The 17,423-nt window shown below is 40.9% G+C and overlaps 1 protein-coding gene across 2 annotated transcripts in view; it reads right to left on the bottom strand.

Annotated features, from left to right (window-relative positions):
- Nucleotides 1-144: 144 nt before the first annotated feature.
- The window catches only part of pnpt1 (polyribonucleotide nucleotidyltransferase 1), a 22,109-nt gene continuing 4,830 nt past the window's right edge, over nt 145-17,423 (bottom strand). The window contains exons 11-28 of one of the 2 annotated variants that reach the window (XR_013785400.1): nt 16,842-16,899; nt 16,671-16,767; nt 16,487-16,589; nt 16,133-16,203; nt 12,369-12,405; nt 12,228-12,294; nt 12,061-12,150; nt 11,920-11,973; nt 7,642-7,751; nt 7,499-7,570; nt 7,354-7,417; nt 7,194-7,277; nt 7,030-7,113; nt 4,675-4,781; nt 4,486-4,603; nt 568-646; nt 451-498; nt 145-379 (exon numbers count right to left, since the gene is read on the bottom strand). Coding sequence is in view for 1 of the 2 variants with exons in the window: in XM_079439561.1 (XP_079295687.1) it covers nt 230-379; nt 451-498; nt 568-646; nt 4,548-4,603; nt 4,675-4,781; nt 7,030-7,113; nt 7,194-7,277; nt 7,354-7,417; nt 7,499-7,570; nt 7,642-7,751; nt 11,920-11,973; nt 12,061-12,150; nt 12,228-12,294; nt 12,369-12,405; nt 16,133-16,203; nt 16,487-16,589; nt 16,671-16,767; nt 16,842-16,899 (1,431 nt within the window). In the remaining variant the exon portion in view is untranslated. The remainder of the gene's footprint in view (nt 380-450; nt 499-567; nt 647-4,485; nt 4,604-4,674; nt 4,782-7,029; nt 7,114-7,193; nt 7,278-7,353; nt 7,418-7,498; nt 7,571-7,641; nt 7,752-11,919; nt 11,974-12,060; nt 12,151-12,227; nt 12,295-12,368; nt 12,406-16,132; nt 16,204-16,486; nt 16,590-16,670; nt 16,768-16,841; nt 16,900-17,423) is intronic. The other variant, XM_079439561.1, reaches the window with a different exon arrangement.

The raw sequence follows: 17,423 nt of genomic DNA, 5'->3' as shown, positions 1-17,423 counted from the left end.
TTACTTCTCTTTTCTACAAAATTTGCATGGTTTCACATTTGCCGCAGTCACATCTGCATAACAGATAAGGGCTGAGAACACATTCACACTGGTTATGCTCCGGGGTTTTGCACCCTTCGCAAACGAACGCAAAATCTCAAGCTGTTTTTGTGAGGACAATGTATGTAATAAGAGCGTTTATTATAAAATACACAGTGTACAAAAGTCGGTAAAGCGCAGATGAGCTGCTCTAAGAGTCTGGGCTCTGCTCTCCGGACACTCCGACAGAGATGCTGTGTCTGTCGCTCAGACTCCTCACCACCGCCGCCGCCGGAGACTGGAGCACCTTACGAGACAGCCTCATCCTGCCATCCGTCGGGTCGCGGCCGAAGTACTTCACCTGAGAGAACAGAACACACTCATGAAGAAACCCGTAGAGTTCAGAGATCAGATGGTTGCTTCCCACTGCACCTGGATCTGCTGGCCGACCTCCAGTCCCAGAGCGCTGGGGTGTTTGATCTGGAAAACACACAAGTCCTTCAGAAACAGAGCAGACCGGGGTCAGAGGTCAGGAGAACGTGTGCTCACCCGTTTGTGGTCCAGCTGTGAGTTGTGTAGGAGCACAGCGCTCATGTTGGGATAGAGCTTCACCATCACACCGATGTCCCTGAAACACACGCTCCATTAGGCTGGGTCATATCAACACAATCTTACATCACGATACCAGTCATTTTATTCCACAGTAACGAGTTATTTATTTTTCGCTTTAAATAAGGTCTTAACATTTTTGGTACCATAGAAGTTTCATAATTCTTGTCACCAGTGTCAATAATCACAAACTAATACTAGCCTAAATAAACAAAAAACTCAAACTGACTGAAGTAAACAGTGATTAAATAAGAAACTAATTACAAGCAACAGGCCAAAAAAACTACAGTAGAACAAATAAATAAGAAATGCTACATACATTGTATAAAGTAATCAAATGTATAAAAACACTGCATATTCTTCACTGTGTAAATTAAATAACTAAATAGACAGTAGTGAAGTATTTTTACGCTGCTATAAAAGTACTTTTCAAGTCTCTGTAGTTTAGTGTTTTTCTTTAGAAAAATCTTACTTAACATTCCAGAGCCTAATATTGCCCTTTTTACTGCACTGTTTCATGATAAATATCATGTAATTACATCAGGAATCTAGTACTTCATTACTTTTACTCAAGGAGAAGTAATTCAAAGTTTTACTTGAGTACAAGAAAGTACTACATTTTTAATATTCTTAAGTAAATGTAAAATAACTTTTATTTATGAGATGTAGTGCAGTAAAAAGTATGACATTATGCTTTGGAATGAAGTGAAGTAAAAGTTTTCCAAAGAAAAACAGTCTGATAAAAGTACAGATCATTTAAAATTTACTTGAGTGAAGTAAAAATACTTCACTACTGTCCACCTTTGAGATACGTGTATATGTGTGTGTGTATATATATACTACTACTAAGTACTTAATTAGGTAAATAGTATGTATTATGACACCTTAAAATTAAGTGTTAGCTGAAATTGTGCTCCTTGGTAGGGATGGGCGATATCTTATCGTTTGTGATATACCGTTGAAAATTCTCCTCACGATAAAAATTAGTCTCCTCACGATAATAACGATAAGTCTAGTTGATGACGTAGTTTTGTGCGCGCCCGATTCACTGTTCACGTGCGGAGTGAAAACAAGCATGGCGGAAGGCGGACGTGAGGCTGACAGTGCGTTCACACCGGACGCGACTTGCGCGAATAAATCGCGCTATTCGCGCACAGTTGGACGCGTGAACATTTTGGGTTTACTCGCTTCATTCGCGCGTGTAATTCACTGCACAACAGACGCGAATTCGCGTCATGGGCGGGGCTTCTGCCAGGCGCACATGTATGACTGCCACAGAGAGCATATGTATAGAATTTCGCTCTAAACGCTCAATTCGCGCTGCGTCATTCGCACGAATTGCGCGGCAGGATGTCTTCGCGTCTTTGCATTGACTTAACATGTAAATCACTCGCGCTTAACGCTTCATTCGCGTCTGGTGTGAACGCACCATGAGGAGGAGCTTGTTGTTACGCGAGGAGCTACCTCCACAATTTGCAACTGGTTTGGTTACAGAAAATCAGATGAGGAGCAAACTACCGTAATATGCAAAGTGTACAGAAAAATGGTGGTTACAAAGAGTGGAAACATGTCCAATTTGAATTTGACATTAAAGATGCCATACTTTTAATAAAGTTAGAAAAATGCCATTATAAAGGTAAAAACAAAATTCCCTGTAAATCACTTTAAGGAGTCAAATATCACCTCGTAATGGGAAGGTTCATTTTTGATCAGAATTGTTGATTATTGATTTGAAGGTGCTGCTAAATTTTTGACCGTGCTCCTAAATATTTTAAATTAGAAGCACAAGCGCTCCTAAAAAGAAAAGTAAGCTTAGAGCCCTGAGAAATATTTCTCATGTATGTGACGAGCCCCAATTTTAAGTTTTCTTTTTTTAATTATTATTATTTTAAGTTGTTTCATTATCAGGAAAAAATGCAAGTGATCCGCGAGAGCACCTCTGTCATGCATGCGCATTCTTTTCCGCACAAACACTTGCATATGAATAATAGTCTAGACTCTAGAGCATAGCCTCATAAACTTGTTTTAATCGCTTATGCATTAAATAAAGATACAAAACAGGTTGTTAAATATGCTGAATATATTGTTCAAATATTTATAAAATGTGAAACTGTAGCTAATCTTATTCGCAGTCTAGCGTTTTGCATCTGCATAATATAGTGAATTATTTTTAACATGCAATGATACAAAATAAAACCAAACAAGATTTGTAATGAAGAAAAAAAAAAATGTAGACAAATAAGAATGATGTAGCCCACATCTCTTGAGCGTCTCACACAGCATGCGCTTGAACACGCAAAATCTTGCTCTCTGCATGAATGCAACGCAGATGGCGACATAAGTTTGTTTGAAACACATAAAAAGTTTAGATAAGATAATAATATTAACAATGAACATTATATGACATTTAAAATAGTTTTGGCGATTTTTCCTTCAGTCCGCCTGTGCATTTCTGACCCAAACAGCAAAGCAGTCTAAATCTCCGCGATGTTCTCGTTAAACATGCCATTTCTGAGATATTACAATGAATTAATTTCTAAAATGTTATGATATGGAAAGCCTGAAACAGATCACAGCAGTATAGCCATACACAGGCTTCCAGTCATCAGCAACGTGGTAAACGTGTGCCAGTAGCCTATGCATATGATTTAATATGAAGCGTCCGTAACGCATTATTATGGTTGATAAGAGCAATTAATGGAGATGAGCTGTTGATCATAATTAGCATGGCCATAAGTTGGCTGTGTACAGAAAGTTTCAAGTTAATTGCATTAATAATACTATATGAAATAAACTTAATCTTTAAAACTTAATCTATATATCTATATATATATATATATATATATATATATATATATATATATATATATATATATCTATATCTATATCTATATATATATCTATATATATATATATCTATATATATATATATATATATATATATATATATATATATATGTGTGTGTGTATATGTATAAATATATATATTATCGTCATTTGTATCGTTATCGCAATAAATACCTGAAATTATCGTGATAAATGTTTTAGGCCATATCGCCCATCCCTACTCCTTGGTGATTCACACAATGCAAAACAGCAGCTGCCCAGGAACACAACATGAATTCCCATGGCTCCTGACGATATATAGAGGTCTTATGAAGTGAGCTCTTTATTATTAGTGTTTTTCTTACCTTAATTATATGTATGTCTGCACTATGTTTGTACTGTCTGTACTGTGGAAGCTCCTAAGACCAAGACGAATTCCTTATGTGTAAACACACTTGGCATTTCTGGCACACTTTCTGATTCTGATTACGTAAATGAACTAGTGAACTGAAACAGATTATAACAAATTGTTTGAAATAACCAGTTTGTTGAAAAAGAATCGTATTTCCCCATTTGTCTGAAGCTCTGGATTACAGGTAATAATGCTGTAAATAATGTTCAGTTTCTTGCACAGACTGATCGTTTTGCTTCATAAGACCTCAATATATCGTCAAAAAAACAACCTTGCTACGTGCTCTGTGTTAGGCTAACAGAGACTTGTTATAGCACTTACATATCATTGCTCTTTTGTTGATTTTGATTGCTTCCGTTGTCCTCATTTGTAAGTTGCTTTGGATAAAAGCATGTACTAAATGACTAAATGTAAATGTAAGAGCCACGTGTATTCATTTTGTGTTGCCTGTATATGCTTTTTCGACTCTCAAAAGATGGGCAGCTGCTGACTTGCATTTTATGAATCACCAAGGAGAACTGTTTCAGTTAAAAATCTTCTTTACTAAAAGTCAGCTGCATCTTGGATGGTCTGAGTGTGAGTTTATCAACAACAGGTGTTCATTTTTGTGTGAACTATGCCTTTAACTCCAGCCGAACGATAAATGCTGAGATCTGTGGTGCTGTGAGAGGCTGAACTCCACCTGATCTCTGTAACGGTGGCTGTGTACACGGCTCCGAACTCCAGCTGCTGCTCCTGCTGCAGAACAGAAGACAAGCATCAGAGTCTGATCACGAGACATCATCAGAGCAGCTGATCATCACACATACATCATCTCTGCAGACGTCACGGATGAACTCCTGCGCTTCGCTCATGGCGCCCGGCGTCGGAGCAAACACAGAGAACGTCTCCTCATCCACCTGAGAGATAGTCACACCTGCCAGAGAGCAAGAGCAGAGCTTCATCAGCTGGCGCTCACACACACACACGCACGCACTCACACAGACACTCACTCACAGACATTCACTCACAGACATTCACTCACAGACACACACACGCACGCACTCACAGATACTCACTCACAGACGCACTCACTCACTCACTCACAGACACTCACTCACAGACACACACGCGCACGCACTCACACAGACACTCACTCACAGACGCACTCACTCACTCACAGACACTCACTCACAGACACTCACTCACAGACATTCACTCACAGACATTCACTCACAGACATTCACTCACAGACATTCACTCACAGACACACACGCGCACGCACTCACACAGACACACACAGATACTCACTCACAGACGCACTCACTCACTCACAGACACTCACTCACAGACACTCACTCACAGACACTCACTCACAGACATTCACTCACAGACACACACACGCACGCACTCACACAGATACTCACTCACAGACGCACTCACTCACTCACTCACAGACACTCACTCACAGACACACACGCGCACGCACTCACACAGACACACACAGATACTCACTCACAGACGCACTCACTCACTCACAGACACTCACTCACAGACACTCACTCACAGACACTCACTCACAGACATTCACTCACAGACACACACGCGCACGCACTCACACAGACACACACAGATACTCACTCACAGACGCACTCACTCACTCACAGACACTCACTCACAGACACACACAGTCGAAAGTATTATATCATTATATTAAACAATTATCAATACATTTTTATAACGTATAAATTCTGAACGTCAGCGGAGACCAGGACAACTAGATGAGCCCCAGAGACTGACCCCCAGTGAAGACCCTGTCTCCAAGACGGCCATCAGGACAAGACCACAGGAACCAGATGAGTCCTCTGCACAATCTGACTCTGCTGCAGCCTAGATTTAAACTGCTGGTTTTGTCTGGCCAGAGGAGAATGACACTATTTCGACAAACTATTTCCCCGTTTAATACTGTAAAGCTGATATAAAGCCACCCAGCTTTATAAGCGCCATGTTGCTCAGAGACGCAAAACAGCGCTGTGGCTGTGTTTGGAATTACTTTTGTTGTCGAAATAAAGCAAAAGCAGGAAATATGGTGTCTAAAACGCAAGTCTCTTAATCTTAACTTGTTTATTGAACTGTTGTATAAAATCAATCACATTTGTAATCATGCTGACTTTTGGGGAAAACAAACGGCACTCTTCATGTGATGTTTACTATGAAATGATATAAATATATAAATTTTCTGCCCCCATGTCTTGAATTATGTGATCATTCTAAATGCATTTTAATAGACTGAATCATGCAGTGAAAGAAACCCATGTTAACTGACTTCTTCAACTAATGCATCTGGAGGTGTGTGTTTTGTGTGCTTTTCACAATATAGTCGATAATGTCGAATCGCACATCGTTAAACAACAATTACGATATTATCGCAGACAATATATATTGCATGCCCTACTGTTTAGATTTTTATAACGCATTGTCTTCTGATCGATCCACCAGTTCACATTTAAAGCTCTGTGTGTTTGCAGGGTAAAAACACGGGTCGATTTTCGCATTGGTCTGAACTGAACAACAGGCTTATTAAAAATACACATTCATTCTCTGCCAGCAGGTGGCATGGTTGGTAGAAATATAACCGTTTCCCCGGTAACGCAGCACAGCACCTGACCTTGAGAACATGCAGTGCGTGTTTATTTAATGAAATCATAGCCTTTTGAAGTTTAATCGTCCCATTCAGCCATATCATATATTATATCAATTCTGGTCTTTCCGTACCCAAATTTAAAAGCTCTTGAAATCATAATTAAGAATTTCTTGTACAATTTAAGACTTTTTAAGGCCTTAAATGTGATCCTACTAAATTTAAGACTTTAAGACCCCACGGAAACCCCTGCACACTCTCTCTCACTCACTCACACACGTTTGTTTATGTGAATTGTGGGGACATCCCATAGGCGTAATGGTTTTTATACTGTACAAACCGTATTTTCTATCGCCCTACACCAACCCTACACCTAAACCAACCCCTTACAGGAAACTTTTTGCATTTTTACTTTCTCAAAAAAACTCACTCTGTATGATTTAGAAGCCTTTTGAAATATGGGGACATGGGGAAATACCCATGTAATACCCATGTCATTATACACATTTGTGTCCTCATATGTCACAAAAACACACACACACACCTGTCTGAGCCTGTAGTCTGCGCAGATTGAATCCTCCTGGACCCACAAACAGAGCTCTCCTAGATAGAGGCACTTTGACATTCTCTGTGGAAACAAGCTCACTTCAGGATTAGAGAAAAGAAAAAAAAAGCACCAGAAAGCACACGAGGAGGAATTCATCGTACCAACGAGCGGGCCGTTCTCCTTCCTGGAGCTCCTGGGTTTGGAGATGACCTTATTCATGATGCCCAAAATCTCTCGTTTGGCCACTGAAAGGAAACGCAGCAAACGTCACCTCACACACTCGTAATGTAGGTCACTCGATGCTCGATGAGTGAGGAGTACCTGTGGCCTGCTGTATGGCCTCCATCACGATCTTCAGAGGAAGTCCCGGGATTTTAATGTCAGCCTGTGGGAGACAGTCATCAGTGATCACACACAGCAGACGTGAGGTGAACACACACAGACTGAGCACAGGAGTGTGCGTTACCTGCAGAGCCGTGATCCCTTTACTGCTGCCTGCCATCTTGAAGTCCATGTCTCCATTGTAGTCCTCTATTCCCTTGATTAGAGAGCAGAGGAATGAACGCGCGGCTCAGTTAACGCTCAGGGAACAGATGCTGGAGCACCTACCAGTATATCGGTCAGCAGCCTGTAGTCCTCGATCTCTGATGCTTTCTCAGGACTGGCTTTAGATATGAGGCCGATGGCGACTCCGGCTACAGCGGTGGAGATGGGCACACCTGGACACAAAACACCTGCTCGGTCATCACACAGGTCCAACAACACACTAGAATGGACGATAATCAGAAACATTGGATTTACTCTTGTTCAGGCTTAAAGCAGAAGAAAAGACTTTCAGAAATTCAGAAAAAATACCAATTTTGATTCTATTACACGAGGGGTACCCAAGTCCTGTTCCTGAAGCTTTATTTTACCTGTAAACTTCAGATCCAACCCTGATAAAACATACCTGTCTGTAATTGGTGAGTGCTACTGAAGATATTAATTAGCTGCTTTAGGTGTGTTCGATCAGGAATGAAGCTGAACTTTCTCCAGGAACAGGATTGGGCACTTCTGGATTACACATGGCTGCTGATTTATTAGCTAAAAGGCTGCTTATTATGCCATTCAGATTTCATGTTTTTAGCTGCTGAAACATCTGTGGGGTTGTAGTGTTTTTTCAGTCGTAGCGTCCCCTTTTGGCTGAATTTTACACAGCTTGGTGTGCTTCCTCAGAATATGCCGTTGTCTATGAGTGTCACGTTTGGACATTGTATTCAGCAGATATAGGTCAGCTCGTAAAAACAGGCATCGCCTAGCTAGCCAATTACCTGATATCTTTGCAAACTTTTCCCAAATCAAAATTCCTTCGATAACCTTTTATCATGTGTGTCTGGGGGATGATGAGTGCCAGATTTTGTGCAAATCAAATTAGAGTTTGTAAAAGTAGATTTATTAAAATTCAAAATGACAGAAATATTTTTGAGACAGAAATGAAATCGGAGATATACATTTTGTACAGCCTGAATCAAGGATTGTTTTAGTTCAAGCACTTATGGTTCCAGAGTTATGATCCAAAATGCAAATTTACAGTGGCTGAGAGAGCTCAATGCGCTGCAAATAGAAAAAAACACCTGCAAATTAAGAAAACAACTTCATCAATTTGACAACACACGCGCTGCAAATGCTCACAGCACAACCAAATAAAGGAATGTGCTGCAAATAAAATTCTTTATTTGGTTGTGCATTTGCAGCGCGTTTCTTTGTTTGCATTGTGAGCATTTGCACCACCTGCTGTCAAACTGAAGAAGATATTTTCTTGATTTGCTGGAGCTTTTTCTATTTGCATGTGTTTTCTGAAGTTGCAGCGAGTTGAGCTCTCTCAAGTATTCTCGGCCACCATACAAATTGCTGTATTATAGCGCCACCTAGTGTTGAGCGGATGAGTGTCTGTGTGCAAGTAGTGCTGCACATTTGGGAGTTTCTACGATTTACATGATTCGTAAATTAATATACAGAACGTAAATTAATATACAGCAGAAAATGCCCTGTTAGAACAGACACACGTTCATGCATCTGTGTTCATTTCAAAGGGTTCATGTATGCGGTTTAATACATCTGAGGTACACTGGATCTTCTAGTCATGATCATTGAAATTCAATCAGCATCAGAACAGAGCTATCAATGATGATGTTTTTCTGGATTCACTGGAAAAAGCAAATGCATTAATACTCCAAACCAATGATTGGCTGGTGACAGTATATTCTTAAATTGGTATAGAAGTCATAAGAAATTTACACAGCACATAAATGAATGTCATCATACTCAAAATCTTGATACTGAGCACAGCATTTAATGCAAGAGAATTACTGTCTATCACAAGAGAAAGCACAACTGAAGCAGACAAGATTTAAAAAAAAAAAAAAAAAACTTTTGCTGAAAGAAAAAGAAAAATGAGAATAAATGAAATGTATAATTGTTATAATCACACTGAGAATTGCTGGAAACTCATAGGTATTTATATATACTCTGCATAGAGTTTTTTTATAATGCTGCTCTGCATGTGGCTATATGTTATTATTATATATTATTTCGTTTTATTTATAGGTGCCTTACATGAGACTCAAGGATACCTTACAACAAACAATCAACATAAACAACAATCATTATTACAGCCTAACAGACCTAATACAAACAATCACGTAAAAGCCTGCCTAAAAAAAAAGAAAACAAAACTTTCACTATTTGGCAGATCCTGTAGTAATGAGTTATATAAATAAGGAGCTGCATGACTAAAGGCTCAAAAGCCCACAGAAGCTCTGCAAATTCAAGGAAGAACAAGAGTAAGAACAGAAGATGATCTTGAGAGTATGAGTGCAGATATGAAGGAGGTCAGATAAGTATGAAGGAGCAAGATTATTGAGTGCCTTGTACGTAAGAAGTAGTATTTTAAATTCAATACAGTATTTAACCGGGAGCCAATACAAGTGTTGTAATATGGGAGTAATGTGTTCAGTTATGGGAGTTCTGCAAATAATTTGTGCAGCTGAATTCTGTGCTAACTAAAGTTTATAGACAAGCTTTAAAGGCAGACCATAAAAAAGAAAAAGAAGAGCATTACAATAATCAATTCGAGAAGTGACTAAAGCATGAACAAGAATAGCTGTGCTCTTTACGGAGAGAGCGGGACAAAGTTAAATTACGTATATGGAAATATAAACAGTATCATTCATTCTGCATATGTTCTTCGAATGACAAAGCACTATCGAAGAGGACACACAAACCTTTAACCGGTTTAGACACAGACACTGGAAAATTAACAATATTAACTGAGGAACATTTAGAATTGGCCAGAGTGGTTTTTGAGCCAACTAGCTGAATTTCAGTCTTACTACTATTTAGTTTAAAAAGATTTGTTGTGAACCAGTCTTTAATCTCAGCTACACAATCTGAGAGGTAAGGTGAGAGGTAAAAGTAAAGGTGGGTTTGGAGGACAGGTAAAGCTGGGTGTCATCAGCATAGCAGTGCAACTGAATACCAAACTTCTTAAAAACATTACCAAGAGGTAAAAGATAAAAGATAAATGATAAATAAGAGAGGACCCAAAACTGAGCCCTGAGGAACCCCAGTAGTAACATATGAAGGCATTGATATAAACTGCTTCAACTGTACAAATCGAGTACGGCCCGTTAGATAAGATTGAAACCAAGTCAGGGCCATGCCCATAATTCCAATAGATTCCAATCTGTCCAGCAAAATACTGTGTGAGATTGTGGCAAATGCTGCACTCAGATCTAGCAAAATAAGTATAAATAGAAGTCCTGAATCAGCAGCAGACAACAAGTCATTGGAAATCTTAACTAATGCAGTCTCAACACTATGATGTGAACGGATGCCCGATTAAAATTTACATTTACATTTAGCAGATGCTTATATCCAAAGCCACTTACAAATGAAATTGCTCATATAAGCTATTATCAGAAAGATGATCCTGAACCGGAGCTGCGACTATCCTTTCCGATATTTTAGAGAGAAATGAGATTTAAAACGGGGCGAAAATTATCAAGGTTACTTGAATCAGCCTCCGGTTTCTTAGATATAAGAGTTATCACAGCAGTTTTGGAGTACACGGAACAATACCAGAAACAAGCAAAGAATGTATGATATTGGTAATTAAAGAAGAGAGAGAAGGTAAACAGGCTTTAACCAAAACGTTGGAAAAGGGTTCTTGTGTTCCCTTCACCAGAACTACTTAAACTGACAATCAGTTTTATCTGTAGAAAGAGCTACCTTCTAATTAAGCATATGCTCAGAGTACAGTTCTTTAAGCATCACAAGTCCAGTCCTGACATACAAACGCTTCAGACGACAGCCCTTGACTTTTAGCTGCCGTAGCGCAGGAGTAAACCACAGCGCAGAATTAACAAATGACGCAATCCTGGTTTTCAATGACACACGAGCATCTAAAATTGTTTGTAGTCCGGAGTTATATGACAAACCAGTTCATCTGGAGTTGAAAAATGGCTTTTGCTAGAAAGGGTGGCAAGTCCTTCAGCAAAAACTGAAACAATGTTCTTTATGTTTTGAAATGTAATGGAACCTAACGGAATGGAAGTATAAGTTATACTCTATAACAGTTACAGTTGCATTATTTCATAATAATAGACAGGTTTTATCGGTTTTTATTTCAGTGTCAGAGCTGGTAATGTTCTGCGATGTCATTCTTGCCTTTAAGTTTTCTGTTGTTCCTGCTCTATATCAAGCTGCCCAGATCAATGCAGGCTGTCTGTGTTTAAGCGCACTACTGTAAGGCTGGAATTAAATGACGAGGTTATTAATTCATAACTGCCTGGTCAATGAAACAGCACAGGGTACCAATGAGACTGAACTGCTGTCATACGATCATACCTGCATCCATGAGCGCTAAACTGCCGCCACACACCGAGGCCATAGAGGATGAGCCTGAGGACACACAGAACAGAGACACAGCATGAGCTCAGGACACATTCTCATGAGACGGCTGAGAGGAACGAGAGAGACGTGCCGCACCGTTGGACTCCAGCACCTCAGACGTGACGCGGATTGTGAAGGGGAAATCTGGAGGAATGACGGGCCTCAGCGCCTTCTCCGCCAGCGCTCCTGAACACACACGCATGAGACACCGCTGAGACACGGAGGGGAAGGAGATGAGCGTCTTACAGAGGAAGCACACTCACCGTGACCCAGCTCTCGCCGGTTGATTCCTCCCACCTTCCCGATCTCATTGGTTGCATACGGAGGAAACTGAAAGAAACACTCAGTGAATGAAGGTGAACTGTACAGTCTGAGATAAACATGCAGAGTAAAGCGTCACTCACTTCATAGTGCAGCATGAAGTTCTTGTCTTTGACTCCACTAGAAGAAAACAAACATCACAACATTAGATCAGAACGGTCAAACGTTAACTAGTCAATATTTACAGCTCACTTTTACTTCCACACTGCGATGAATTTGCCAGTAAAATGAGGAGGGAAACCTTGATTTCCCCCTTTGCTGGAACAGGAAAGTGTGTGTTTATAACATTAAAATCAACCTGCAAATAGGGGTTCTCTCGTTCCGTTTTTCACGAGTTCAAACGACTGTGGTGAGTCTGTATTATTCTACAATCATGGTGAGTAATGGCTACTCCTTGCATTGTCACCTGCACTGCTTGCTACATGCATAGCGTAGCTTTCTCTGTCGGTGATGAGGGATTCACATGTGATAAATGCAGGGAAATAGTTAGGCTGACAGAGAAGATTTCAGAATTAGAGACACGCATCCAAACTTTAGTTGAGGACAGAAAGAATGTGATGGCTGTAGATACGGCTTTGGCTGTTTTGTGTGCGGCAGTCATCCACGAGGGGCTGCCGCTTTACTTTTGTGTTTATTTTTATTATTAAATTGTTGAAATGTTCGCCGGTTCCTGCCTTCTTCCCGTATCAACGAACTGTGTTACATTGGTGCCAAAACCCGGGAGGAAGGAGGGACATGCTGTCAGAAGAGCCCTCGCTGCTGAGGAGGTCAGGCAGCACGAAGGAGCGGAGGACGCCAGTGGCTGCCCGAGGAGGTGGTGCTGGAGGGATAGAAGAACAGGTGGGACGGAAGGCTCGCTACCGTGCTCCGGGGTCGAGGAGGGGTGGCGGCTGCTGCCCGAGAGGGAGCGGAGGAGTCGGCACCGTTTGCCATGTTGGGGAGGAGCAGGGAACGGGGGACTTGCTGCCAACTGCCATCAATCCGGAGGAGCATCAAGCCGTTCACCAGAGAATGTCCAGTACCATCGAATGGCACCATGAGTGAGAACCTCTCAGCTGGGTGAGGACCGAGCGGCAGTGTGTCTGGGAACTGGACAGAGAATTCTTTTTTCCTCTCGTCTCTGTCTCTCCTCATCCTTCCGTCTCCTTTTCTCTCGCCTCATCTGTACTTACCCCCAGGTACACCGCGGCAGCCCTGATGGGTCCCCCCGGGAGGGGGGTGGGGGGAGTAGAGCGCAATCTCAAGGGTACTCCCCCGGCCTGTGAGGGGCGATGGGGGTATGTGACGAGTGGAGCGGGACCGAGAGCCGTGGGAGCGGAGCAAAGCTGGTGGAGTTTAATGATAATGAGCGACACCTGCTCCACTCACCGGTCTCAAGTCCCTTGGAGGAGCTCTGGAAGGATAAAAGGAGGAGTGACGACAGTGCAAGATGAGAGAGGACCAGGCCTGGACTTAATTGTGTGTTTTGTGTGCGGCAGTCGTCCGTGAGGAGCAGATCATCAGGAAACATGGCGTTAACTTTCACTGTTGTGCTGATGATGCTCAGCTCTATATTTCTTCACGACCCAAAGAAACATGTCAATTTGCAAAACTAACAGAATGCATAGTTAATTCTAAAGTTAATATTAAAAAAAAAACTGGATGACTAGTAATTTCTTACTGTTAAAGATCCTTTTCCTATTTAGCACCCAAACTCTGGAACAATCTACCGAACACTATTCAGGAGGCAGACACACTCTGTCAGTTTAAATCTAGTTTAAAGACCCATCTCTTTAACCTGGCTTACATACAACACATTTCTAATATTCAAATCCGTTAAAGGATTGTTACGCTGCATTGATTGGGTCAACCGGAACCGGGAACAGTTCCATAACACTGTTACTTGTTACATTGTAAGAAGAATGACATCTACGCTAATATTAGTCTGTTTCTTTCTTATTCCGAGGTCACCATCATAGCCTCCCAGATCCAACTAGATGAGCCCCAGAGACTGACCCCCAGTGAAGACCCTGTCTCCAAGACGGCCATCGGGACAAGACCACAGGAACCAGATGAGTCCTCTGCACAATCTGATTCTGCTGCAGCCTAGATTTAAACTGCTGGTTTTGTCTGGCCAGAGGAGAATGACACTATTTCGAGACACTATTTCCCCGTTTAATACTGTAACGCTGCTTGAACACAATTTGCATTGTAAAAAGTGCTATATAAATAATGGTGACTTGACTTATTTGTTAAAATGTATAACTCAATGTTAACTAACTGTAAATGCTGAATAGAGTCAACTGATTAATCAGTGAAATAATTGATGAGTCGATTAATCGCTCTAATAATCGTTTTGGAGCATACAAACGCGATCACTTGCGGTTTTTTCAGTGGAAACAACGTTAAATACGCCATCATTTTTGCTCATAAAAGGTAAGAGTAATACATAATTCGGAACTGTAAATGTCTACTTTTACTGTGCCCTCACAAGATCAACCACATGGTGTGCTTTTATAAAAACAAACAAACATGATGCGCTTTCTGCCGTCTCGTCTTGAACAAGAGCGCTTAACAAAAATGAACCAAAACTCAGTGAATACATGCCTCACAGACATGATAAATATATCTATAGAAAGCTTTAAATTACTACTTAATGAAATAAAACAAATTGAAAACAAAAACTTTCATTATAATTATAATTCGTAAAGATGCATTTCTCTCTAAAGGCGTGTCTAATGAGGAGATGGAGTCAGGATCGTCATTTTCATCTTTGAGACACGGACTAGTTTATTAGTAAATTCAAATATCTCCTTACTATTTCCCGCAGACACATTCATGGTTATTACTTTTGCTGGGGATTTGTGGCAAGCTTCAGCCTATTTCGTGCATTTGAACGCAGAACTCTTCAGCTGCGCTGACGGCACGCTACTGCAGCACTAAGGGCGTGCGATATATATCGTCTGCGATAATATAGTAACTGTTGTTTTAACGATGTGTGATTTGACAGAGTGTTTTGCAAAACCATTCAAAACACAGCTACAGGGTGCACGCATTCATTATGTGAAGTCTAGACTAGTGCGCATGCGTAAAGTGTGCTTTCACTACATTTAGAATGATCACAAGATTAAAGACATGGGGGCAGAAAATGTATATAGGCTATTTATACCACTTCATATAGCCTAGTTAATCAATTTCACACGGAGAGTAACGAAAAATAACGCTCAAAATTACCATGATTACAAGTGTGATATTGATTTTTTACAATTAACAGTTCAATAAACAAGAAGTTAATTAAGAGACTTACGTTTTAGACACCATATTTCTTGTTTTTGCTTTATTTCGACAACAAAAATCACTCCAAACACAGCCACAGCACTGTTTTGCGTCTCTGAGCAACATGAAGCGGTTTCGTTCCTGAATGAATCGACCGTTTAAATGATTCGGTTCAATCACAATGAATCAATTATTAACAGTGACTTGCTGCCACCTACTGGCGGTTTTAATTTCACATTTAAATGTAAAAATCAGTTTCTCTTTATTGGAAAAGATAAATTTCTATCAGTGTGAACTGACCACCACAGAATATGAAGAACATCAAAAACGTAGGAGCCAGCTGTCCACGACAGTCCTTAAGGCACCAGCACAATAACACACTCAGCAAAATATCACCTAATTATAGTTATCGATAAAATCCCAGGAAATATAGAGATGTTATTTTTTGTCAATATCGCAAACCCCATACGGGACACTAAACACTGTCGAGCTGCTCTTGAGTCGCAGGGCTCTTTGAACAAGACCAGGCCGGAGCTGCAGATCAGATGTGTCGAACATGTTTAAATCATGTGATTGAGTGTGTATTACCCACCTGAGAGCGGTGGTTATCACATCTGTCTTCATACTGGACTCCAGGGAGTCAAACGTGACGGAGCACAGCACCTGCACACACACATTCACAGCAGACAACGATGTCCATTCACTGTCTGTGACTGCATGGTTATGAAGTACTGCCAGCTTCACTCATCATACCAATCTACTACAATACTTAAGAATGTTTTACAGTTTCAGATGAACATCAGACACTGCACATGAACCAGAAGACAACGCTGGATAAATCAGATGAAAACTGACATCCAAGTCTGATGTGCTTTCCTTTAAAAATCAGATCGAACACCTACAGAGCGCAGCACAAACTACATGACCAGATCAGGTGTGTGCTGACCTGCGTCTGACCCCTCTGAAAGAGAGACGATCCGTGGAGCGGCTTGAAGACATCCACCTCGCAGGAAATGTTGCGTAAAGACGTGAGATCTCTGCCGTCACACCTGTCACATGACGCAGCACATTTGTGTGTTACTAGATGGATGAACACAAACATCAGAGCGTGTGTAAAGAGCGTGAATTACCGCCTGTATTCATTGAGAACCAGATTCCTGAAGACCTCTCGGGAGACGCTGTTGAAGGCCTCCACCACCTCGAAAGACTCTGACTGCGGGAACTTCTCTAGAGACGTCAGACAGCATCAGCATTACACACAGAGCAAACACACGATCATAACGGCTGATGAACACACGCACCTCTGATGTGCTCCTCTGCCTCCAGACGGACTTTATTAATCGCTTCATCTCGGGAGACCTGGGAAAACACACACACTTAAAGGAGCAGTTCAAGATGTGCTCACCCTCAGATCATCAGAGATTAGGATGAGTTTGTTTCTTCATCAGATTTGGAGATTTGTCTCAGCAGTGGATGGGTGCCGTCACACCGCTCCAGTCCATCAGTTAACATCTGGAGAAGAAAAAAGCTGAAACAAATCCATCATCAAGATGTTATAGAATACCATAGAGTCCATAATCATGCTTCCTCCAGTGAAAAAGTCCATCACCTGTTGTCTCTCACATTGAAATTTGTTTAGAGCCGTTTTGTTAAACGCTGCTTGATCTGTGCAGATTTCTCTCCTGATTCAGACCAGAACACTTTTTCACCGGAGGAAGAGTTATTATGAATTATGGACTCATATTTTAGACATTAAAAATATCTTAATGCTGGATGTGTTTCATCTTCTGTCTTCCCCAGATGTTAACTGATGGACTGGAGTGGTGTGGATTATTGTGATGTTTTTATCAGCTGTTTGGACTCTCATTCTGACGGCACCCATT

This window comes from Barbus barbus (genome assembly GCF_936440315.1).
Source record: "Barbus barbus genome assembly, chromosome: 18".
In the NCBI taxonomy this organism is placed as follows: domain Eukaryota; kingdom Metazoa; phylum Chordata; class Actinopteri; order Cypriniformes; family Cyprinidae; genus Barbus; species Barbus barbus.
Note: the sequence above shows the minus strand (reverse complement) of the source record. Positions and strands in the feature narration are given on the sequence as shown.